The sequence below is a fragment of the Salvelinus alpinus genome, chromosome 17 (genome assembly GCF_045679555.1).
Source record: "Salvelinus alpinus chromosome 17, SLU_Salpinus.1, whole genome shotgun sequence".
Taxonomy (NCBI): domain Eukaryota; kingdom Metazoa; phylum Chordata; class Actinopteri; order Salmoniformes; family Salmonidae; genus Salvelinus; species Salvelinus alpinus.
Window position 1 is genome coordinate 15143563 of NC_092102.1, and position 25761 is coordinate 15169323.

The window sequence follows — 25761 nt, forward strand, 5'->3', positions numbered from 1 at the left end:
CTTTCATACGAAATAGTAGCATGTCCAAAGTCATACATGTTCATTGTCTGGTTGTTTCCAGGTTTACCAAATAGCCTACATGGAAAGAGGAACACAGAAAAGCGCGCTTTTTAACGCAAAGTCACATAGAAGGCTACACACTACCAGTGGTTGGGAGCTGGGAGAGCGCTAGTCAAATCACAACCCCAGTCAGATTCTAAACTGAATTTCCCTGTCTGACGTCAGCTGACTGCCTGCCTCGGCTGTGCTCTTCGCTCCAGACATAGTGCTGCTGCTGAAAAAATGCTGCTCTCTGTGCCGCCGAGGACAGGATTCAACCCATACAACGGCTATACAAACAGAACTAGTAAAAAGGTAAAGCGATGCTGTATTTTACTCCATCTGAATAATGTGCTATATGTAGGTTATATGCCGGTCTCATTCCTCTGGATCGTTTGTGGCAGTTAGGTTGCCTGGCTATTAAGCTGCAGTGTCCTTGAAAGTGGACCATTTATGCTACAAAATAACTATAGGCTATTTTGTCGGTTTAAAATAGCTTTTAACTCTTGTCTATCCCCCAAACAAGATTGGGAATAGATAATAAAATAGAATACCGGTATAATGCATGAATTTATTGTAGGCTACGCGTCTGGGTGAACGTTAGTGCTCTTCCTCGCTCTGGTCATTGGCACAGAGAAAGTCAATGTACGGATTAAACTTGCGCGGCGAATAGCCTAGATCATTTTTGCGCTCGTTCTCGGGTTTATTCCAATGTCTAATTGTAAACTGAACGACCAATTGTTGGATGTGTCAAATACATTTTTCATCGTGATGAGAGTAAGATCTCTCTTTGAATAGACCGTAACATAAGTTAACCAAATAAGTTTATTTAGTGTAAAGATTTACACCACCCCTTGAAATCCAACCTGGTCTCAGAGTATTTCGTATTATTCTTTATGTAAATTAGAGACAAGCCAATTAAAGGGAAAGGGAAAGGAAACTGAATGTATTCACCTGGAATTAGTATGATATATTATGTTTCGTATGATATGTATTAATTTGTGGCTGTCCATAACTAATTTTGTATGTTATGTTATGAATTTGCTAAACTTATGATATGTTAGCATAGTGGCTAGGTGGCGAACATTAGCTAGCTGGATAATGTTAGCTAGACTAGGGGTTAGGCATTAGGGTTAAGTTTAGGAGTTAGGTTAAAGGGCTAAGGTTAGGGGTAGGGTAAGGGTAAGGGTTAGCTAACATGCTAAGTAGTTGCAAAGTAGCTAAAAAGTAGTAAGTAGTTGAAAAGTTGCTAATTAGCTAAAATGCTAAAGTTGTCTGTGATGAGATTCGAACTCGCAACTTTTTGGTTCCTAGATGTTCGCGGGTTAGCTAACATGCTAAGTAGTTGCAAAGTAGTCTTTGGGTTCCTAGATGTTTGCGTTATACGCCTATCCATCCTCTCCAATGTGTGTAACCATACCAAACATAATGCATCATACTAATTTGCATGTCCCGGATTCACATTTACTATGTTACGTCTAGTCTATGAGGCCAGGCTGTGAACCCCTATATGATCTGATGGCTGGGAACATGGCCAATATAAAACAGTGATTTATAGATATGGAAATATGAATATGCTCTGCTGTACATAGTGTAGCCTTTTGAAATTGTTCAAATCAATATGCTGATTATTATTTAACATATTTGTAACAACTTAACAGTTTGTAATGATAAATTATATTTATTGGTAGTTGATAAGATTTTTTCATTTTAAAATGAACATCCAGAAAACAGAATAAAATATAATGATGAAGTTGAATATGGAGTGTTGGATTGGGTGAGATATTACGGGAATTGAAAATAAGAAACGATAAAGCATATATTTTTTCAAATGTAGCCTAATTGTAAAATAGTTTTTTGTGATCCTAGTTTTGATCCTGATGCTTTCACGTTATGGATGGGAAAAAACGCATGTTTCTTCGGGTCAATAGCATATTTTATTATTCTGCATTGTGAATCTTGTTGTTGACTTGGTGCAACATTGCTGAAATACGCATTGGTAGTGTATAACTTTCCTGAAACATAACCCTAGCTCCCACCTCCCAGGGCTGTGTTATTCCTTTCCCTGCGTCATGGTTTGCTGGATTTCAGATTGCTCAGATTAATGGCCTGGAATTCCTGGAATTCTGTATGCATCCCAAATGGCATGCATCCCAAATGGCACCCTATTCCCTATACAGGGAATAGGCTGCACTACTCTGTCTTCAAACAATGTGCTCATGTCAGGATAGAAGGGGTGTCTGCTGCTCTGCTTTTGCAAACTCATGCCTTTTTTTGCTCATTGTGAGAGCTCAAAAGTCACTCTGAGGGAAAACATGTAAACCCAAGGTCAAGTGGTAAGCTCTGCTCTGTGTATTTTTTATGCAAGGAAAAAAGGGTGGAGGAAAGAAAGGGATTAAGATTTTTTTTGCTTTCTTTCTTTCTTTCTTCTGCTTTCGATTACGCACCCCTCCCTTCCCCTCCTCTTCCCTCCCCCATTTTCTTCTTTTTTCCCTCTCACATACCTTGATTTCTTTGGTTGTTAGGGGTTCAGTTCCCGTGGACAAGGGAGCCACCAGACCTTTCCTCTGTATAGAGTAAAGTGGACCACTTTTCTCAAACCCTATGTGTTAGTCTTATTCTTCCATTTCCTCTGTCTTAATTTCCTCTGTCTTAATTTCCTCAGTCTTAATTTCCTCAGTCTTCATTTCCTCAGTCTTAATTTCCTCTGTCTTCATTTCCTCTGTCTTCATTTCCTCTGTCTTCATTTCCTCTGTCTTCATTTCCTCTGTCTTCATTTCGTCTGTCTTCATTTCCTCTTTCTTCATTTCCCCTGTCTTCATTTCCTCTTTCTTCATTTCCTCTGTCTTCATTTCCTCTATCTTCATTTCCTCTGTCTTCATTTCCTCTTTCTTCATTTCCTCTGTCTTCAATGTCTTTTCTGCATATCTAAAACAAAAACGGTTTAGGTTTTTGGTACTTTTGAGTGTAGAGTTGGATTGACTCAGAGAGTGGAGCGGCAGAATGAAGACCCACCTGCCGTCTCTGCAGGTTGCAGGTTGAAGTAGAAGCATCAGAAGAATGCCATCGCTGTGTTTTCCCCCCAAAACCTTTTCTGCACACTGTGGCAGAATACAGTACCAGGCAGCAAATACAGAAAGCTTGTACTTTCAGAAACATGATCATTTCTACCGGGCCTTTGCAAATGTCTTGTGCCAAGCAGGTAGGCCTTTGCTTATTTAGACAGATAAAACATGTATTTATTTTCACAGAAATGGAGTGTCATGCAATGTGTGATGTGTTTTTTTGACAGATTTTGAAAATGTGTTTATTGAGAACTGAGTATAAATGGAACTGGGATCATTTCAGTAGGATATCAAGGTTTTTTCTCCTTGGATCTGCTCCTCCAAAGCTTTTCTTGCTTCACAGTGACGATTTGAGAAGGAGGCAAGGAGGGTGGATGTGAGGAATCGAGGAACATATTTTTGAGATTCCAGCTGTGGCCTGAGGTGTGGGAGTAAAACTCTGTCACGTGCTGTGTACATTAACACTGTACATTGTGGAAACATACATCCAATAACCTCCAGGGCTAATATTTACAGTGCTATAGTTCAATGAGAGAGGAAGGAACAGCTCAGAGCTATCACCCACACTTAAAATGTCTCTTAAATATGTCCTATTGTGTACTGGTAAAGAATGGAAAGACTGCACTCAGATGGGATATTATATATATCCCCGTACTACAATAAATTCTAAAGGCTCTACGTGCTTATAACGACATATAGAGCATTGTATATTTTGATAATAAAGTGTAAACCATGTGATTTTAAAAGTAGGGTTTTCCTAGCCTGGTGCTGCATCCAGTCTGCTTGTGCTATAAGCCAACTCCTCTCTATGTTCGATGCCTAAGATGTTTGGCTTGCCAATGGTAGAAGTGTCGCCTTCAGCACATACAAACAGCATGGGACAAGACTAGGATTTCCCCAGTACTCACTCAGTCACATTTAAAGGAAAACTCCACCCAAAAACAATATTTTGATATTTGTTTCATTTGTCCATTGTTGATTTTTTATTGTATTTTTTTATTTAACCTTTATTTAATTAGGCAAGTCAGTTACGAACAAATTCTTATTTACAATGATGGCCTACCCCGGCCAAACCCGGACGACGCTGGGGCAATTGTGCGCCGTCCTATGGGACTCCCAATCATGGCCGGTTGTGATACAGCCCATAATCGAACCAGGGTCTGTAGTGATGCCTCTAGCACTGAGATGCAGTGCCTTAGACCGCTGCGCAACTCGGGAGCAAAAAAAATTTGCGAAATGTTTTACATGTCAGCAATCAAGTTTTGAAGATATATAACTTTCAAAATAGAGAAATACAGCCGGTATGATGCATTCTGCATCATGTGAGGCAAAACGCAGCATCATATTTCTGTATTTTGAAAGTTACATATCTTCAAAACTTGATTGCTGACATGCAAAACATTTTGGGACTATATCAACAATGGACTAATGAAACAAATGCCAAAAGATAGTTCTTGGGTGGAGTTTTCCTTTAAGCCTTCATTGTCTTGAGAGACACATTCTTTAGTCTGTGTTCCGGTACTAATGAGGCTTTTAGGAATGTGGAAAACGTGAAAACGGCCGTAGAAAAGAAACCCCCTCTGTCTTACCCCCAATTCTGAGGGTAACTAACTAACTAACACAAACATTTGTTTATGGCGTGGGAATGTAAAGAAATAATTTAACTCCACATTCTAATGCTGCTGCTGTCTGTAAGAAGCAGTGTGAACAAACATGTAGGAGGCTGTGTGTTTACAGTAGGGGAACAGGACAGGAAGGACATCCATCAGATGCCAGTGTGGGTCAAACTCAGTGCAGTGATCAAGAGTGCATATAAGAGCACACATTGTTCACACAATTCTGCGAAACCAACCTACCGAATGGTAATGACACAAGATTTGTGATTCATAAGCATGTTCAGAAACAAATGAAATATGAACTACACACACTGACTGCACACATTGCAGCACATTAGCTTCCCCTATGTATATTTGGGATGTAACTAGTTACAGCTAGTGTATGCACCTATACATCATGGAAATTCCACAAATTCATTTATTCATACCAATGCTATTAATCCTGCACTGTGTTTGTTTGTTCTTTATCCAACCAGGTGAATCCCATTGAGATATCAATCTCTTTTTCATGGGAGCCCTTCTGTACTGTTTGGTAGAACAGAACACCTGGAGCTGGCAGGCAGGCCACAGGCAGGCAGGCAGGCAGCAGATAGACAGGGAGGCAGACAGGCAGCAGGCATTAGACAGACAGGCAGACAGACAGAGACAGACAGCAAACAGACAGACAGGCAGGCAGGCAGATGGGAGCCTGGTGGGTGTGGATCCATCTCATTCTCTGGTTCTCTGCCATCTTCCTTGTCTCAGAACGAGCAGAGCAGAGCAGTCTTAATGAGACAGTACCTTCTGACTGGAGAGCACATGAGAGGGATTAGCGCCTTCCGCTAGCAAGCGCCCCAATTATCTCCCCAATTAGATAGGCTTCAATGGCCCAGGCCCCATCCATCCATCCCCATTCATCCATCCATCACATAGATCCAGACAGGTCTCGTCCAGCAGCACACAGCTCTATTTAGCACCAGTTCCAGGCTCCATCCTCTATCAAGCAGCACACCAATCCTTTAGCCAGGCCCAGGCCACATCTATCCAACCCCATCATCCATCCAACACACAAATCCAGACAGGCTTCATCTAGGCCTATGCCCCATCCAGCATACAGATTATATCTACCACCAGGCTTCATACAGCTCCATTCTGTGTCATACAGATTCTATAGCCACACCCAGACCCAGCTCCATCCATTCACCAGCCACATACAGATCCCAGTACCCAGGCAGGTGCATCCCTTCTGATAGGGGTTTCCATGCAGGCTGGTAGGCTGGGAGTGAAGGCAAGAGCAAGCCACAGGAAGAGGTCGTGATTGTGGGAAAACAAACAATGTGCTGCCCTGCTACTGATGCTGAAAAGAGGCAGATTAGAGGTGCAGAATGGGTATGGTGAATGAATGGGCTCTGTGAGAGTAACAACAGTGATTAATGACGGGGTGGTAAAACTCTTATGGAGGGGTTCAAGGCTGCGTGCTGCTGGGTGTTGTGAAGGCCATGATGAATGCAAAACTGTGGAAACACAGACAGAATGGTATATCAGTAGAGCAGTGGTTTGGGAAGGATGTAAATTGTTAGAGAGAGAGGAGGAGGAGGGGAAGGAAGAAGAAGAGGAACTGTTTCATTGGAGCGGGTTACCAATCACACTTGCAGGAAACAACAGCTAGTTGGACACCATTAGGTCAGTGCTGGAGCAGAGTGGAGCGGAGTGGGAGGGGACTACTGAGGGCTGGAATCAAGCTCATTCGGCTACTTTAGAGACACTAGTCGCTTTCCAGTTTTTCCTGTATCTAATATGCTCTCATTTTCGACCGAACTGACAGCATTGATTCACAGGGGACTGTTATAGGTTCAAACAGTAACTGATTTCCCCTCCAAAGCGGTGTTAGCTCAGTATTGATATAAATTGAGTTGTGGCTATAGCAGCCCTGCAGAGTGCCGACTCGACTGAAATGTGATTCATGTGAAGAGTTCTCTGTCTAGAAGTGTATCCATGGTCTGGTGTTTATAGGTCATGATGGTAATGTTTTATGTTATTACTGCCCCCATTAGCAGACCATGGTAGCCTTACACTGAAAGCCTATCTAGCAGACAGTTAAGTACACTGAAATCCTATCTAGGAGGCAGTTAAGTACACTGAAATCCTATCTAGGAGGCAGTATAGTTAAATAACCAAATTGCTATTGATTTCGCAGCCTTGGCCCCGGATTTGTAGGGTACTATATTGACATGTTGCCCTTTGCTTAACCATCCACTGTAACTGGTTATCCTGCTAATTGTTTCCTGAATAGATTTTTGTAGATTAGGTTACACTCTAGTTAAATATAAATCGGTGGATCATGAACAGCCTGGAGAGTTGACTGATAACAGCCCAGATGTGATCTAATGGACGTGCCTATTCAGGATTGTGGACTGTCGAGGATTGTAGCATTTTACTGTGACATATTGGGGTTCAAAACTGGGTTTCCTGCACATTTTAGCCTGCTGAGCCAAAGCCTATAGGCATAAAGTCTCAAGCAAGGTTAGCCTACTCATCACGCCAATTGGTTTTACCAAACCACCGCCCTTACATCCTCACCAAATGTCCAATCTCACCCAGAATCAAATCTTGCATACATGCTAGCCAGCTACTGCCCAATGTAATCATATCCTGTTTCTGATGTCATATCCTGTCTCTGCCTCGCTCCAGCCGACGTATGTGTCTTCCAGCCACCAGATGGCTCTACCCAGCCCCAACCACACCACCACCAGCAGTAACGGCAGCCTCAGCGCAGAGCAGCTGAGCAAAACTAACCTCTACATCCGCGGCCTCCACCCGGGAACCACAGACCAGGACCTGGTCAAATTGTGTCAGCCGTGAGTAACTCATCAACAAATCACTCCGCCACCACACCTCTCAGTGAATCTATGGCTCTGTGTAAAATGAATGAACTGTGGTGGAAGAGAATAGTGATTGAGGAAATTGTGTTAATGGGGATAGACAGGGCCTGAAATAATGTTTGAGCTGAAAAGGGCAAGAAGCGGGTGCACATTTTACAAGTATGTCACCAGTCAGTGGCCTGTGGACAGATCAACTGGACGTTTCAGGCAGGCACAACTGAGGGCAGACTTCCCAACAGCTAGCTTACTAAGCACGTTCTGTCTCTCTCCCTGGTGCTTCCTCTCTGTATGATGGTCTTGCCATCACCAGGGAATGGGCTCACTCAGCTTCCAGTGGTCTGAGCGGTTGGTATCTCTGCATTCAAAGAAATCATATGATTACAGCATTTCCAATATGCATTAGACACACAGCAGTGATAACCAGAACTGTTATGCCAGAGCCACTTGGTCTGTGTCTGTTCGATCATCATTGAAACACCAAATGAAAAAGCCCGTTGGGTGAAGATGAAGGAGTTGGCTTCTCTTCATTGAATACTGGAGCCTGAGGAGAAACGAAACAGTAGAAAGAGTGAGACGTAAAGCTAGATGGTGAGGGAAGGAAGGAGAAAGAGGAGGGGGAAGGGAGAGGGAGAGGGAAGGAGAGATAAATGGGGAGAAAGTGAATGGAGAAGAGAGAGAGGGTGGGAAGTAGAGAGGGAGAGGAAGGGAATCAGAGGGAGAGAAAGCGAGAGAGAAGGCAAGAGGGAGGGGGGAGAAGAGAAGCAGAGTGAATGAGGCCTGCTATTTTCCAGCTGTCTGGAAGATATGGCTCACATGAGGCTGCCCAAACCCACAGGAAACCCTGAGCCCAGGGGAAAGGGAAATACAAACAAGGCCAGTGGCATGAAGAGGGGGATGGAGAGAGACAGCGGGAGAGAGAGGGGGATGGAGGGAGAGGGGGAATTAGGCGGAGGAATGTAGGGAGTTAAGGTTTTCTGTGTGAGGTGGTATGTGGGTAGTTCTGCTGTTACAGAGTAGATCAAATCACTGCATTTGCTTGTGAGTAGAGGAGGGTATTAAACAAGGTGTATGGTTTTGTATACCATTATTGAGATGAAAATATGCTTTGTTAAAAATAGGCAATAAGAATGGATGGCGCTATGCAAGGTCTACTCTACTGTACACTGAGTGTACAAAACATTAGGAACATCTGCTCTTTCCATGACATAGACTGACCAGATGAATCCAGGTGAAGCTATGATCCCTTATTGATGTCACTTGTTAAATCCACTTCAATCAGTGTAGATGAAGGTGGAGGAGACAGGTTAAATAAGGACTTATAAGCCTTGAGAAAATTGAGACATTCATTGTGTATGTGTGCCATTCAGAGGGTGAATGGGAAAGACAAAAGATTTATGTGCATTTGAACGCGGTATGGTAGCAGGTGCCAGGTGCACCGGTTTGTGTCAAGAACTGCAACGCTGCTGGTTGACGCTCAACAGTTTCCTGCGTGTATCAAGAATGGTCCACCACCCAAAGGACATCCAGCCAATTTGACACAACTGTAGGAAGCATTGGAGTCAACATGGGTAGCATCCCTGTGGAACGCTTTCGACACCTTGTAGAGTCTATACCCTAACGAATTGAGGCTGTTCTGAGGGCAAAAGGGGTGCAACTCAATATTATATATGTGTTCCTAATGTTTTGTCCACTCAGTGTACGTAACTATAGAGAGCTTGGCAATACAGGGAAGAACAAGAATAAAGTCATGAACTGAATGATGAAGTGAAAACTACAGGAAACATGAATTTGATATAACTAACTAACTAACTAACTAACTAACTAACTGCCAGTTTCTCCATGTGAGGCGAGGAGCTATGAGCTCTGGTGGGGGTATCACACCTGGGTTCAAAATAGTATGTTAAATCCTTTAAATACTTACTCTGTGCTTGATTAGGCTTTCCTGGTGCAATGGAATCAATGGATGAGTTTCATAAATACCAACCATGCCCATCCGGCACACAATTGACATGCTTAATCAAACGCTCAAAGTATTTGAAGGAAAACAAATACTGTTTGAACCCAGGCCTGGGGGGTATGGATGGGAGGTTGTTCTGCCTCCTAGCCCCAGCAGCGCAGCCTCTTTGGGTGGCTGGCTCTGGCCTGGCTCTAGCTGACTATGGGTGCTATGCTAGACACTGTACTCTCTGCTCTCTGCGCTCTCACACATGGCTGAGTCTCCTGCCCCTCCAACCTCCCTCTCTCCACACCATATAGCCACAGAGTCAGACCTCCCAGCTGAATGCACTAGTAGATGGGCATCTCTCCATTGCACAATTAAGGAGGCCAGCAAATACTGTACTGTACACAGCTAGTACCCAGGAGGAGATAGAGAGAGAGAGAGGGAGCTTGTAGCAATCTTTCCCTCATGCAGTATTCTATGGGGATATCCATAGCTCAACTAAGGAGGCCTGCAAATACGATATAATGCCCAGAGCAGAGAGCTAGTAGCAACCAGTTCCCACCATGCAGTTAGCCTATTCTAGGGGTGATTTCCATTTGCACACAGAGCAATATTGTCCACAAATAATGTTACCAGAAAACAGTGGATATGTTATGCCAAAGCATAATGTATTTGATGGCATAATGTATTTGATAGCATAATGATTTTGATAGCATAATGTATTTGATGGCATAATGTATTTGATAGCATAATGTATTTGATAGCATAATGTATTTGATGGCATAATGTATTTGATAGCATAATGTATTTGATAGCATAATGTATTTGATAGCATAATGTATTTGATAGCATAATGTATTTGATGGCATAATGTATTTGATAGCATAATGTATTTGATAGCATAATGTATTTGATAGCATAATGTATTTGATAGAATAATGTATTTGATGGCATAATGTATTTGATAGCATAATGTATTTGATAGCATAATGTATTTGATAGCATAATGTATTTGATAGAATAATGTATTTGATAGCATAATGTATTTGATGGCATAATGTATTTGATAGCATAATGTATTTGATAGAATAATGTATTTGATGGCATAATGTATTTGATAGCATAATGTATTTGATAGCATAATGTATTTGATAGCATAATGTATTTGATAGAATAATGTATTTGATAGCATAATGTATTTGATAGCATAATGTATTTGATAGCATAATGTATTTGATAGCATAATGTATTTGATAGAATAATGTATTTGATAGCATAATGTATTTGATAGCATAATGTATTTGATAGCATAATGTATTTGATGGCATAATGTATTTGATAGCATAATGTATTTGATAGCATAATGTATTTGATGGCATAATGTATTTGATAGCATAATGTATTTGATAGCATAATGTATTTGATGGCATAATGTATTTGATAGCATAATGTATTTGATAGCATAATGTATTTGATGGCATAATGTATTTGATAGAATAATGTATTTGATAGCATAATGTATTTGATAGCATAATGTATTTGATAGAATAATGTATTTGATGGCATAATGTATTTGATAGCATAATGTATTTGATGGCATAATGTATTTGATAGAATAATGTATTTGATGGCATAATGTATTTGATAGCATAATGTATTTGATGGCATAATGTATTTGATAGAATAATGTATTTGATGGCATAATGTATTTGATAGCATAATGTATTTGATGGCATAATGTATTTGATAGCATAATGTATTTGATAGAATAATGTATTTGATGGCATAATGTATTTGATAGCATAATGTATTTGATAGCATAATGTATTTGATAGCATAATGTATTTGATAGAATAATGTATTTGATAGCATAATGTATTTGATAGCATAATGTATTTGATAGCATAATGTATTTGATAGCATAATGTATTTGATAGAATAATGTATTTGATAGCATAATGTATTTGATAGCATAATGTATTTGATAGCATAATGTATTTGATGGCATAATGTATTTGATAGCATAATGTATTTGATAGCATAATGTATTTGATGGCATAATGTATTTGATAGCATAATGTATTTGATAGCATAATGTATTTGATGGCATAATGTATTTGATAGCATAATGTATTTGATAGCATAATGTATTTGATGGCATAATGTATTTGATAGAATAATGTATTTGATAGCATAATGTATTTGATAGCATAATGTATTTGATAGAATAATGTATTTGATGGCATAATGTATTTGATAGCATAATGTATTTGATAGCATAATGTATTTGATAGCATAATGTATTTGATAGCATAATGTATTTGATGGCATAATGTATTTGATAGCATAATGTATTTGATAGCATAATGTATTTGATAGCATAATGTATTTGATGGCATAATGTATTTGATAGCATAATGTATTTGATAGCATAATGTATTTGATAGCATAATGTATTTGATAGCATAATGTATTTGATAGCATAATGTATTTGATGGCATAATGTATTTGATAGCATAATGTATTTGATAGCATAATGTATTTGATAGCATAATGTATTTGATAGCATAATGTATTTGATGGCATAATGTATTTGATAGCATAATGTATTTGATAGCATAATGTATTTGATGGCATAATGTATTTGATGGCATAATGTATTTGATGGCATAATGTATTTGATAGCATAATGTATTTGATAGCATAATGTATTTGATAGCATAATGTATTTGATGGCATAATGTATTTGATAGCATAATGTATTTGATAGCATAATGTATTTGATAGCATAATGTATTTGATGGCATAATGTATTTGATAGCATAATGTATTTGATGGCATAATGTATTTGATAGCATAATGTATTTGATAGCATAATGTATTTGATGGCATAATGTATTTGATAGCATAATGTATTTGATAGCATAATGTATTTGATAGCATAATGTATTTGATGGCATAATGTATTTGATAGCATAATGTATTTGATAGCATAATGTATTTGATAGCATAATGTATTTGATAGCATAATGTATTTGATGGCATAATGTATTTGATAGCATAATGTATTTGATAGCATAATGTATTTGATAGCATAATGTATTTGATGGCATAATGTATTTGATAGCATAATGTATTTGATAGCATAATGTATTTGATAGCATAATGTATTTGATAGCATAATGTATTTGATGGCATAATGTATTTGATGGCATAATGTATTTGATAGCATAATGTATTTGATAGCATAATGTATTTGATAGCATAATGTATTTGATAGCATAATGTATTTGATAGCATAATGTATTTGATGGCATAATGTATTTGATAGCATAATGTATTTGATAGCATAATGTATTTGATAGCATAATGTATTTGATAGCATAATGTATTTGATAGCATAATGTATTTGATAGCATAATGTATTTGATGGCATAATGTATTTGATAGCATAATGTATTTGATAGCATAATGTATTTGATAGCATAATGTATTTGATGGCATAATGTATTTGATGGCATAATGTATTTGATGGCATAATGTATTTGATAGCATAATGTATTTGATGGCATAATGTATTTGATGGCATAATGTATTTGATAGCATAATGTATTTGATAGCATCCTGCATAGATCAGCAAACGTAACATGAAATACTAATGTTACATTAGAGGTCAAATGGGAAAAGTTTGCTTTAGAGCATATTTACAGTGTGGTGGAGAATGTCCTTTAGCTAATTCAAATCTCTAAAGTTGTTTGGAATTGTAGACACCAGTGTAATATATGCAGAATAGCTTAATTTCCTGTTAGCTTTTAGTAGCCTGTTTTTGGAAGATACCAAATAACAGTATATGCCAGTTGGAGGAACATGTGTATAGAAAGAACAGGGGACACCTGTCCGGTCTGTCTCTGTTAGTACAGCACAGTGCAGGTTGAGAAACAATGAGAGGATTTTCAAAACAACACCCGTCTCCTTAATAGGTGTGTGATGTTCATGTGCTGTAGTAAAAAAGTTCAAGGGCAGCCCTTACTCCTTTGTTTGGTGTGTGCCTATACCCTGCTGTAAAGCTGGGGGAGCTATGCTAGGGAGATAGAGGGGCAGTAGGACCCAGAGATGAGGCTCTGTTCTGGGTGTTGTGTTAGCTAGCAGAGTGAGAGAGAAAGTGTTGCTGTGGATCCCAGCCAGCCAGCCATGCAGGGTTGCTTGTACAGCACAGAACAGCACAGCCTAGGCAAGGAGAGTGAGATCAGGTTACAGAACATACACATGCCTAGAGAGATGCAGGGAGCTGATATCCTGCTTCTGCAGTGTTGGTGCAGAAACAGGGGAGATTGTAAAGCTAGGTCTACAGTACAGAATATCAATAGACGGCAATGTACAAGCCCAATATGTTCCTCCTCGAACAAAGATGATTAAGTCAAGACTTCTACATATACAGTGAGCTCCAAAAGTATTGGGACAGTGAAACATTTTTTTCTGGTTTTGGCTCTGTACTCCAGCAGTTTGGATTTGAAATGATACAAAGACTATGAGGTTAATAAAGTGCAGACTGTAGCTTTAATTTGAGGTTATTTCCATATCGAGTGAACCGTTTAGAAATTACAGCACTTTTTTTTACATAGTCCCTGTCACGGATCCCTCCGGAACATTCATCACGCACATCTGTCCCCTATTCCCACTGATTAGTACTTGTATAAGTGTGTTCTTGGTTTACCATTGTCCGGTCGATTATTGTTACAATGTCCGTTGGTGTGTGAGTACCTGTGCTGTGTGTTTTGGGCTTTTGTGCCATTGTGGATTGCATAGATGATTACGGGTCTCGTCCCATGAGTTAATCATTGTGCGCTTGTGTTATATATTCGAGGTTCTCCTTGCTCTTTTGTTTGGGTTTCTAGCCTGTGTTTTGTATCGTGTTTGTTTGGTCTTCGTCTCCGTGTCTTTACACGGCACGCCGCAATTTGGGTATAATAAAAAATACTATTACGCATTCCTGCGCCTGTCTCCCGATCCTTCATACCAGTTTTTTGGGACCAAAAGTATTTGGACAAATTCACTTATGTGTATTAAAGTAGTCCAAAGTTTAGTATTTGGTCCCATATTCCTAGCACACAATGATTAGATCAAGCTTGTGATTTTACAAACTTGTTGAATGCATTTGCTGTTTGTTTTGGTTGTGTTTCAGATTATAGAAATGAATGGCAAATAATGTATTGTATCAGTTTAAATCCAAAGTGCTGGAGTACAGAGCCAAAACCACACAACAATGTCACTGTCCCAATACTTCTGGAGATCACTGTATTTCCAACTACAACAACATAATTGTCAATCATGCATTGGGTCATTTGTTATAAGCTAGGTCTATAATATGCATTAATAGACAGCATATACAGGCCCTATATGTTCCTCCTGGAAAGAAGATGATTAAGTCAGATGAGTAAGATAGAAATGTATGGTTGCTAGGAAACAGAGATCGTATTGGTATATGTATATTTAGTACTACACAGTGTGTAATGTAGTATTGCTTATCTACAATTTCCATTCAGGAAATACAACACTACACCAACACACGCTCTGCCTTGAGATGACAGGGTTAGGATGAGCCTCATAGACAATGATGGAGTGATGTTGGATTGAGTAGGATGTGGGAATCCTCATGGGAATCACTTCTCCGGTTCTACCACATTCCACTTCTTAAAACATGCATCTCCACAGATCAAATTAGTTCAACTCACACACCGTAAGACCCCCAATGCCTTTATAATACCTCCACCCTGCCAACTTTACTAATATGATATGACGTTAGTAATGGTCTGTACGCAGCAGAAGCGTTGCTTGGTCCCCAGAAACCCTGACCATCCATCCACCTTTGTGTTTTCCAGGTATGGAAAAATTATGTCCACTAAAGCCATCCTGGACAAGACCACCAACAAATGCAAAGGTGAGGAGAGGTGTTTTATTTAAAAAAAAACATACACCCACACAAACTCACTCACTCACCCACACAAACACACTCACAAACAAACACACTCACACCTACAGTACACGCAGATGTATGTCACGCACAGCTCAAACATGACGTGCAAACATTCCAGAGAGGCTCTCTCTGTTTATTCTCAGCGGGTGTTTTCGTGATGTAACCCAAAACGTGGGCAGCGTAGCGTTCTGGCCACATCTGGCCACAGTAGAAGGATAGACTATTCTCCTAAACCTGCCTCCACCACAGAGGTTCTGTTCTGTAGTGTTATCCTAAACCTGTCCACAGTGCAGTAGTGGAGAGATTCTGTTCTGTCATATTATCCTTAACCTGTCTGCTGTTTCAGCCCCATTCAATGCTTACCTGCACAGGACCTGCATGATTTGAGGTGTCATGGCCATAGGTAGATACTGTATATATCTCTATGTTCATGCCTAGGGACAGATGGTTTTCATTATCATGTTACCTGGCAAGGAATAACCCTGGTCCCTAGTTATAGTCTATAGTTTTACGTTTTTCCTGGTCAGGTCACATAGTCCTAGTCAGAAAACTCCCTGCCCTAGGCCTGTTGCCATGGTATGTACTTCTCAGTGTCACAACTCAAAGTATGTTTGTCTGTCGTTGTCCCTGCAGGCTATGGCTTTGTTGACTTTGACAGTCCGTCCGCGGCACAGAAAGCAGTGACCGCACTGAAAGCTGGTGGAGTCCAGGCTCAGATGGCTAAGGTAAGATGTCTACTCTCTCTCTCTCTCTCTAGCTCCCCCTGTTTCTATATCGCTCCCCCCTTTCTGAGAGCAGAGCTCTCCTTGTTGTGGTTGTTCTTTTGTCTTTGTGTGGTGACCCTTGAGAGAGTAGTGTGTTGACCAATTAAGCCCATCGGTGTGTGTATGTGTGCCTGCATGTATGTCTTACAGAGGTGTGCTCAGGGAGTGTGTCCCAGGCAAGCAGCTCCTGCTCCCTCAGCAACCTGTACAAAGGGCTAGCCTGTTCTCCCTGGTGGAGGGAGGCAGGAGGCTGAGTCACTGTCTGAGCAGCTCTCTCCCCAGCCTCCCCAGCCCAGTACCAGGGCCCAGTGCCCAGTGCCCAACCACGAGCCTTGTCCCACCGGCTGGCCTCTCGGCACACTCTCAAACCACACATTTGGCAACCGCACACACTCACACACAGACTGCTTCAACCTCAGCCCTGCACCATCTCTGACACACACTAAACGTACACTTGGCAACTACACACACACACACACACACACACACACACACACACACACACACACACACACACACACACACACACACACACACACACACACACACACACACACACACACACACACACACACACACACACACACACACACACACACACAAACTGCTCCAACCTCAGCCCCACACCATTTCTGACACACACACACAGCCCACAGGATCAGAACAGAGCAGATGAAATTTCACCAGAATGACTCACAATGAGTCAGAAATGTGTCTGGGTACGTATCAGCCAAGGTTGTAAACCTCCCAATGAACACCAGACATACATGCAGACTGAAATATGGGTTATTCAGTATGTGAGAACACTTGTGAATGTCAGTAATCCAGCACAAATGGAGATCAGCTTCCCAGCTAACAATTCTAGGGAGAGAGAACGTTTTTGTAATGTTACCCATAATGTTCCCGTAATGTTTGAGTGGTCCAGTTCTCCGTTAGTCAGGGGAACATTCTATATATTGCTTCTGAGTGGCGCAGCGTTCTAAGGCACTGCGTTGCAGTGCTAGAGGCGTCACTACAGACCCTGGTTTGATTCTGGGCTGTATCACAACCGGCCATGATCGGGAGTCCCATAGGGTGGGCCACAATTGGCCCAGCGTCGTCCGGGTTTGGTCGGGGTAGGACGTCATTGTAAAACAAGAATGTGTTCTTAACTGACTTGCCTAGTTAAATAAAGGTTAAATAAATAAAAAAATACATCTATGTTAGCAAAAACGTTCTGAGAACCTTTTTAGCATATTTTGGTGTTAACGTTAGGAGAACATTCCCTTAATGTCAAGAATAACTTATCTACAATGTGGTTATAATGTTCTCAGAATATACAACATTAATGTTCTAGACACGTTTAATGGGACATTGCTGCAACATTCATGTGTCCAGTTGTCTGAGGGTTACATTTTTTTTCCCATCAACGCCCCATCAAAAATATACAGGACAGGGATGCCATGTTCTCAGAATATAAGATATGAATGTTCTAGAGACGTTTCATGAGAACGTTGCAAGAACAAGCTGGTGTCCAGTTTTCGGAGGGTTAGGAGAATACTCCATCAACGTCACATCAAACATACACAGAACATGGTTGCCATGTTCTCAGAATATAAGATATGAATGGTCTAGACATGTTTTATGAGAACGTTGAAAGAACATTCTGGTTTCCAGTTTTCTGAGTTTTCAGGCCTTGTTACTGTTTCCAAGCCTATGAGTTTATAGCTTCAACTCCGCAGGACACACACACACTAACACACACCAACTGATTAATGGCCTGCTGAATGTTGTTTTCTCTTTTCTCTTGATTCGTTTGTTCTTTTCCATATTATGTCTATCTCTGAGAAGCTACCCAGGGCTGGAAATAGCCCATATTAATATATGTACCCTTAGAAATAAGGTTCATGAAACAGTAACTTGCTAACATCAGATAACATTCACATATTAGCCATTTCTGAGACTCGCTTAGATAATTCCTTTGATGATACATCAGTAGCAATACAAGGATATAACATCTAAGAGACAGGAATGCTTATGGGGGAGGTGTTGCTGTATATATTCAGAGCCATATCCCTGTAATGCTTAGAGAAGATCTCATGCCAATTGTTATTGAAGTGCTGTGGTAGCAGGTTCATTTGCCTCGTCTAAAGACTATTATTTTGGGGTGTTGCTACAGTCAGTATCTAAATAATGTGTGTGAAATGCTTGATAGTGTATGTGATGTAAACAGAGAGGTGTACTTTCTTGGGGACCTGAATATTGACTGGTTTTCATCAAGCTGTCCGCTCAAGAGGAAGCTTCTTCCTGTAACCAGTGCCTGTAATCTGGTTCAGGTTATTAATCAACCTACCAGGGTGTTTACAAACACTACAGGAACAAGATCATCCACAGGTATCGATCACATTAACTAATACTGTAGAACTGTGTTCTAAAGCTGTATCTGTCCCCATTGGATGCAGTGATCACGATATAGTGGCTATATCCAGGAAAGTTCCAATAGCTGGGCCTAAAACTGTGTATAAGAGATCATACAAAAGATTTCGCTGAGACTTATGTGGATGATGTAAAAAAAGAAAAAAAAAGGTGATTAATAAGGAGCATCCAGATGCTGCACTTGATGAATTTATGAAATTGCTTCTTCCAATTATTGATGCACCTGTTATGCACCTGTTAACATGCACCTGTTAAGAATCTATATGTTACAACTGTTAAGGTTCCATGGATTGATGAGGAATTGAAAAGCTGTATGGTTGAAAGAGATGGGGAAAAGGAGTGGCTAATAAGTCTGGCTGTACATCTGACTGGCTGACTTATTGCAAATTGAGAAATTATGTGAATAAACTCAACTAAAAGAAGAAGAAACTGTATTATGAAGACAAGAATGATGGAACAAAAACTTTTGAGTACTTTAAATGAAATTAGGGGCAGAAAGACAAATTCAACTCTTTTATCGAATCATATGGTGTTGCCAATTATTTTAATGATTACTTAATTGGCAAAGTATCTGTATATCTTAAATCTGAGTTTAGAGGAAGGTGTTTGTCCTCAGGCTTGGAGGGAAGCCAAAGTCATTCCGCTACCCAAGATTGGTAAAGCGGCCTTTACAGGTTCTAACAGCAGACCAATCAGCTTGTTGCCAGCTCTTAGTAAACATATGGAAATGATGTTTGACCAAATACAATGCTATTTCTCTGTAAACAAATTGACAACAGACTTATAGAGAAGGGCACTCAATATGTACTGCATTGACACAAATGACTACTGTTAGATTTCAGTTCAGCTTTCGATATTGTTGATCATAACCTGTTGAGAAAACATATGTTTTATTGCTTTTCAACCTCTGCCATATCGGGGATTCAGAGCTATTTACCTCATATAACTCAGAGGGTTTTCTTTAATGGAAGCCTCTATAATGTCAAACATGTGAGGTGTGGTGAACTGCAGGGCAGCTCTCTAGGCCCTCTACTCTTTACTATTTTTACCAATGACCTGCCACTGGCGTTAAACAAAGCCTGTGTGTCCATGTATGCAGACGATACAACCATATACGTATCAGCAACCACAGCTAATGAAGTCACTGATACCCTTAACAAGGAGTTGCAGTCAGTTTCGGAATGTATGGCCAGTAATAAACTGGTCCTGAACGTCTCTAAAACTAAGAGCATTGTATTTGGTACAAATGATTCTCTAAGCTCTAGACCTCAGTTAAAGCTGGTAATGAATGGTGTGGCTGTTGATCAAGTTGAGGAGACTAAATTTCTTGATGTTCCCTTAGATTGTAAACTGCCATGGTCAAAACATATAGTTTCAATGGTTGTAAAGATGGGGAGATGTCTGCCCATAATAAAGAGATGCTCTGCTTTTTTGACACCACACTGGTGGCTCTAGTTTTGTTTTATTTTGATTATTGTCCAGTCATGTGGTCAAGTGCTGCAAAGAAAGACCTAGTTAAGCTGCAGCTGGCCCAGAACAGAGCAGCACGTTTTGCTCTTCATTGTAATCAGAGGGCTAATATAAATACTATACATACCAGTCTCTCTTGGCTAAGAGTTGAGGAAAGACTGACTGCATAATTTCTTATTTTTTTATAAAGAAACATTAATGTGTTGAAAATTCCACATTGTTTTCATAGTCAACTTACACTCAGCACTGACAAAAAACTTCCATCTCGTATTGCTCAAATAAAGAGCAACCCTGGTTTAAAAAACAGATAAAGCAACACCTCACAGCACCACACCTCGCCCCTATTTGACCTAGATATTTTGTGTGTGTATGTATTGATATGTAGGCTATGAATGCCGTTTTCAAATGTACGTAGTTCTGATCTTGAGCTGTTCGTGTCTATTAATGCTCTCTTTATTATGTCATGTTTCAGGAAGAGTAGCTACTGCTTTCACAACAGCTAGTTGGGATTTTGTAACAGCTAATGGGGATCCTAATAAAATATCAATACCAAGCCCATCAAGGCCCTGATTGGTGAACCACTGATCCATTCACAGCTCTTTCTGTCTGTTGGCAAGTTTAGGGATACACACACACACACACACACACACACACACACAGACAGACACACACACACACACACACACACACACACACACACACACACACACACACACACACACACACACACACACACACACACACACACACACACACACACACACACACACACACACACACACACACACACACACACACACACACACACACACACACAGTGCTTTCAACATACAGTGTTTTCAACGTACATATTTGTCAGACTTCGACATACATAATTACATGTTCATTTATACAGTAACTATAGGTGTAAGCAATAGGGTGAATGCACTTTGAAGTATTTATTTATTTATTTATTTTTTCCTTCACATTTATTTAACCAGGTAGGCCAGTTGAGAACAAGTTCCCATTTATAACTGCGACCTGGCCAAAATAAAGCAAAGCAGTGCGACACAAACAACAACACAGAGTTACACATGGAATAAACAAACATACAGTCAATAATACAATAGAGAAAAAGTCTATATACAGTGTGTGCAAATTAGGTAAGATAAGGGAGGTAGGCAATAAATAGGCCATAGTGGCGAAATAATTACAATTTAGCAATTAAACACTGGAGTGATAGATGTGCAAAGATGAATGTGCAAGTAGAGATACTGGGGAGCAAAGGAGCAAAAAAATAAATAATAAATAACAGTATGGGGATGAGGTAGTTGGATGGGCTATTTACAGATGGGCTATGTACAGGTGCAGTGATCTGTGAGCTGCTCTGACAGCTGGTGCTTAAAGTTAGTGAGGGAGATATGGAAAGCTCTGGAAAGCTCTGTTAAAAGTACATTTAAGAAAAACTTGTATTGATCATAGTGATTCAGGAGTACAATTAAAACAGGTTAATCTGCTCCACCAACATCAGACAACTATACTGAAAACCCTTAAATTGTTGAAATAAGTAAATCAAGTCACTGATGAGGACTGTCAGATTAAGTGGTACCTGCCATGGACATGGTGGTGTAGTAGGAAGATCGGCATACAATGAACCAGGAGGTTGTGAGTGCAAATCCCAGGTGAGGATATGTTGAATAATAATTACTGTATAAATGAACATGCACAATATAATCATGTACTATGTCACATATGAAAGTAAAAAATGTTGTACACTGAGTGAACAAACAATTAGGAACACCTGCTCTTTCCATAACATAGACTGACCAGGTGATGTCACCAGTTGAATCCACTTCAATCAGTGTAGAGGAAGGGGAGGAGACATGTTAAAGAAATATTTTTAAGCCTTAAGACAATTGAGACATGGATTGTGTGGGTGCCATTCAGAAGGTGAATGGGCAAGACAAAATATTTAAGTGCCTTTGAACAGGGTATGGTAGAAGGTGCAAGGCGCACCGGTTTGAGTGTGTCAAGAACGGCAACGCTGCCGAGTTTTTCCTCGCTCAGCAGTTTCCAGTGTGTATCAAGAATGGTCCACCACTCGAATGACATGCAGCCAACTTGACACAACCGTGGGAAGCATTGGATTCAACATGGGCCAGCATCCCTGGGGAACGCTTTCAACACCTTGTAGAGTCCCCGCCCCGAAGAATTTAGGCTGTTCTGTGGGAAAAAGTAGAGGGTACAACTCTATATTAGGAAGGTGTTCCTAATGTTTTGTCCGCTCAGTGTATAATAAAAGCACTGTGTGTGGGAGTATCCCTAACTTTTTCAACTGACTAAGAGCTATGAATGGATCAGTGGTTCACCAATCAGGACCTTGATTGGCCCTGTAACAAAACGTGATGTGTAATTCATTTTTATCTTTCGGACACAGAAACGTTCTCGCAACGTTCCCATGAAACGTGTCTAGAACACGAACATCTTACGTTCTGAGGACATGGTAAACAGGTTCTGGGTAAGTTCTATGTTATATTAAGGGAATGGTCTCTTGGAAACATTCATTGTACATCACAGGAACATTCCTATGAAAACATCAGTTAATGACCTTTTGAGACTGTCGTACCCCATCACAACCAATAATATAAGCTTGTTTACACAATTGTTTGTAAACAATGCAATTGTAAACCAACACTCCATAGCCTCAAAACATGATTAAAACAATATTTTGGATATTATGGATGGTCAGTCCTTGCATCCATATCTCTGTCTATGAATTTGAGAGTGGTTACATTTCTCCAGCCCCATCCCTCAGCTGTTTACCAAACTGCTTTGTTATTGTTTGAACTGCAGATTGCCTCGAAGGGAACGTTCTCTAAAATAGTTGGGTTCTCAGTGGTGTTGGGTGTGTGTGTCTGTGATGGTTGGAATAGTGTGTGTGTGGTTGCAAACTGTGGGTTTGGTGTTTGTTGTTGATGATGTGACAATGAGAGGTGTGTGTGTTCCTCAGGGAGAGACAAATCACCTTCACTGCAGGTCGCAGTGATTACACTATGCATAATTCATGAGCTTGAGATGAATATCAAATGCATTTTACAGCTTTTTAATCACATCTGCACACTAATGAATATGCAAAACAGTTATGGTTGAGATTCAGATACGCTATCATACAACTATCTTACTTTCCTGTTATTTCAATTCAATTTGTTTGGGCAGGCAGGTAATTTACTGAGTAGAAGTGGAAAATATATCAAATTAATCAAAAGAATATGACATAATCCAAGCATTCCTACTTGGGAAGGACTACTTGGCTCCTTGAGTTTCAGATCGTATTTGTCACAGCTGCATAATTTTACTGATACCTGCATATGAATTCAAGGTCAGGATTATGCATGTGACTGACACATTTAGTCATGCCCTGGTCAGAGCCCCATTGGGAATATGATGGTGTGTGGAGCCATAGGAATGAATCAGAATGATTTCCAAAAGTCTCTGTCCAAATCTGCCCTCACACAGTGTATAATTCTCCACAAAGATCACCCAATTATCGTAGAGACTCAGAGCCCATTGAATTGCAATTATTCTGTGATATCATATTACTTCACTGACACATGAACCCTCAGTCCTGTTAACACAGCTAGTCTCACACAATGGGCCTGTCTTCTTCTCTCTCAGTGACTGGCTGTCTAATAAAGTGTTGAAGGGGGGGGGGGGGGGGGGGGGGGCAAAGACTTGAGAGAGACTTGAGAGACAGAGAGAGAGGGAGATAGAGAGAGAGCAAGCGAGGGAGTGAGGCAGAGAGAGAGGGAGTGAGACAGAGAGAGGAGTAGGGAGACAGAAGTCCAGCCAGACTCCCAGCTAACAACAAACGTTCCCACAACTTGAGAGATGTATGGTTGTCTAATGTTGGTGGGGCATGTTAGCCTGTTTAATGATACTACTGAATGACTATGATCAATAAAATATATCTTTTTTTGTACTTTTAACAGAGTTAAGATTTACTTCAAAGTGCATTCACCCTATTGATTACACCTATCAAGTTATTTCATCTACAGAAGTGCCTAGGGAGGAGGGGTTAGGGTTTCTTTGCAGGGCCTAACTATACTGGCCCAATAAGCACATGTCCTAAAGATATCCCTTATTGGGAAAGTGGTTAGGGCATTTGACATTGGTGCTGGTGGCCAGTGTTCAAGACCTGCTAAGGGAGTCACCCTGCTCTTAACAATACAGTAAGATTAAGAACACCTTCCTAATATTGAGTTGCACCCCCCTCTTTGACATGTGATTATTGGCCCAGTATAGTTAGGAATGTCCCAAAGAAACCCGAGGCACTTCTGCGGATGTGAAACAACTTGATAGGTGTAAGTAATAGGGTGCATGGACTTTGAAGTAAATCTCAGCTCTGGTAATTTTTTGGATTGATCGTAGTGCAGTATCATTAAAACAGGTTAACATGACCGACCAACATCAGACAACTATACCGAAAACCCTTATATCGCTGAAATAAGTATCTCAAATCAATGAGGAGAATAGTCATCTTAAACGACATGTACATGGTGGCATAGCAGGAAGATCGGTTTACTGTGAACAAAGAGGTTGTGAGTTCAAATCCCATGTGAGGACTGTTGCATAATAATTAATGTAAACACGCACAATGTAGTCATGTACAGTGGGGAGAACAAGTATTTGATACACTGCCGATTTTGCAGGTTTTCCTACTTACAAAGCATGTAGAGGTCTGTCATTTTTATCATAGGTACACTTCAACTGTGAGAGACGGAATCTAAAACAAAAATCCAGAAAATCACATTGTATGATTTTTAAATAATTAATTTGCATTTTATTGCATGACATAAGTATTTGATCACCTACCAACCAGTAAGAATTCCGGCTCTCACAGACCTGTTAGTTTTTCTTTAAGAAGCCCTCCTGTTCTCCACTCATTACCTGTATTAACTGCACCTGTTTGAACTCGTTACCTGTATAAAAGACACCTGTCCACACACTCAATCAAACAGATTCCAACCTCTCCACAATGGCCAAGACCAGAGAGCTGTGTAAGGACATCAGGGATAAAATTGTAGACCTGCACAAGGCTGGGATGGGCTACAGGACAATAGGCAAGCAGCTTGGTGAGAAGGAAACAACTGTTGGCGCAATTATTAGAAAATGGAAGAAGTTCAAGATGACGGTCAATCACCCTCGGTCTGGGGCTCCATGCAAGATTTCACCTCGTGGGGCATCAATGATCATGAGGAAGGTGAGGGATCAGCCCAGAACTACACGGCAGGACCTGGTCAATGACCTGAAGAGAGCTGGGACCACAGTCTCAAAGAAAACCATTAGTAACACACTACGCCGTCATGGATTAAAATCCTGCAGCGCACGCAAGGTCCCCCTGCTTAAGCCAGTGCATGTCCAGGCCCGTCTGAAGTTTGCCAATGACCATCTGGATGATCCAGAGGAGGAATGGGAGAAGGTCATGTGGTCTGATGAGACAAAAAATAGAGCTTTTTGGTCTAACTCCACTCGCCGTGTTTGGAGGAAGAAGAAGTATGAGTACAACCCCAAGAACACCATCCCAACCGTGAAGCATGGAGGTGGAAACATCATTCTTTGGGGATGCTTTTCTGCAA

The 25761-nt window shown here is 40.4% G+C and overlaps 1 protein-coding gene across 1 annotated transcript in view; it reads left to right on the forward strand.

The window, feature by feature from the left end:
- The first annotated feature begins 203 nt into the window (after positions 1–203).
- LOC139542239 (RNA-binding motif, single-stranded-interacting protein 2-like) overlaps positions 204–25761 on the forward strand; it is a 39387-nt gene continuing 13829 nt past the window's right edge. The window contains exons 1-4 of the mRNA XM_071347428.1: positions 204–354; positions 7391–7557; positions 15403–15461; positions 16131–16222. Of these exons, the coding sequence (XP_071203529.1) occupies positions 283–354; positions 7391–7557; positions 15403–15461; positions 16131–16222 (390 nt within the window). The 5' untranslated portion in view covers positions 204–282. The remainder of the gene's footprint in view (positions 355–7390; positions 7558–15402; positions 15462–16130; positions 16223–25761) is intronic.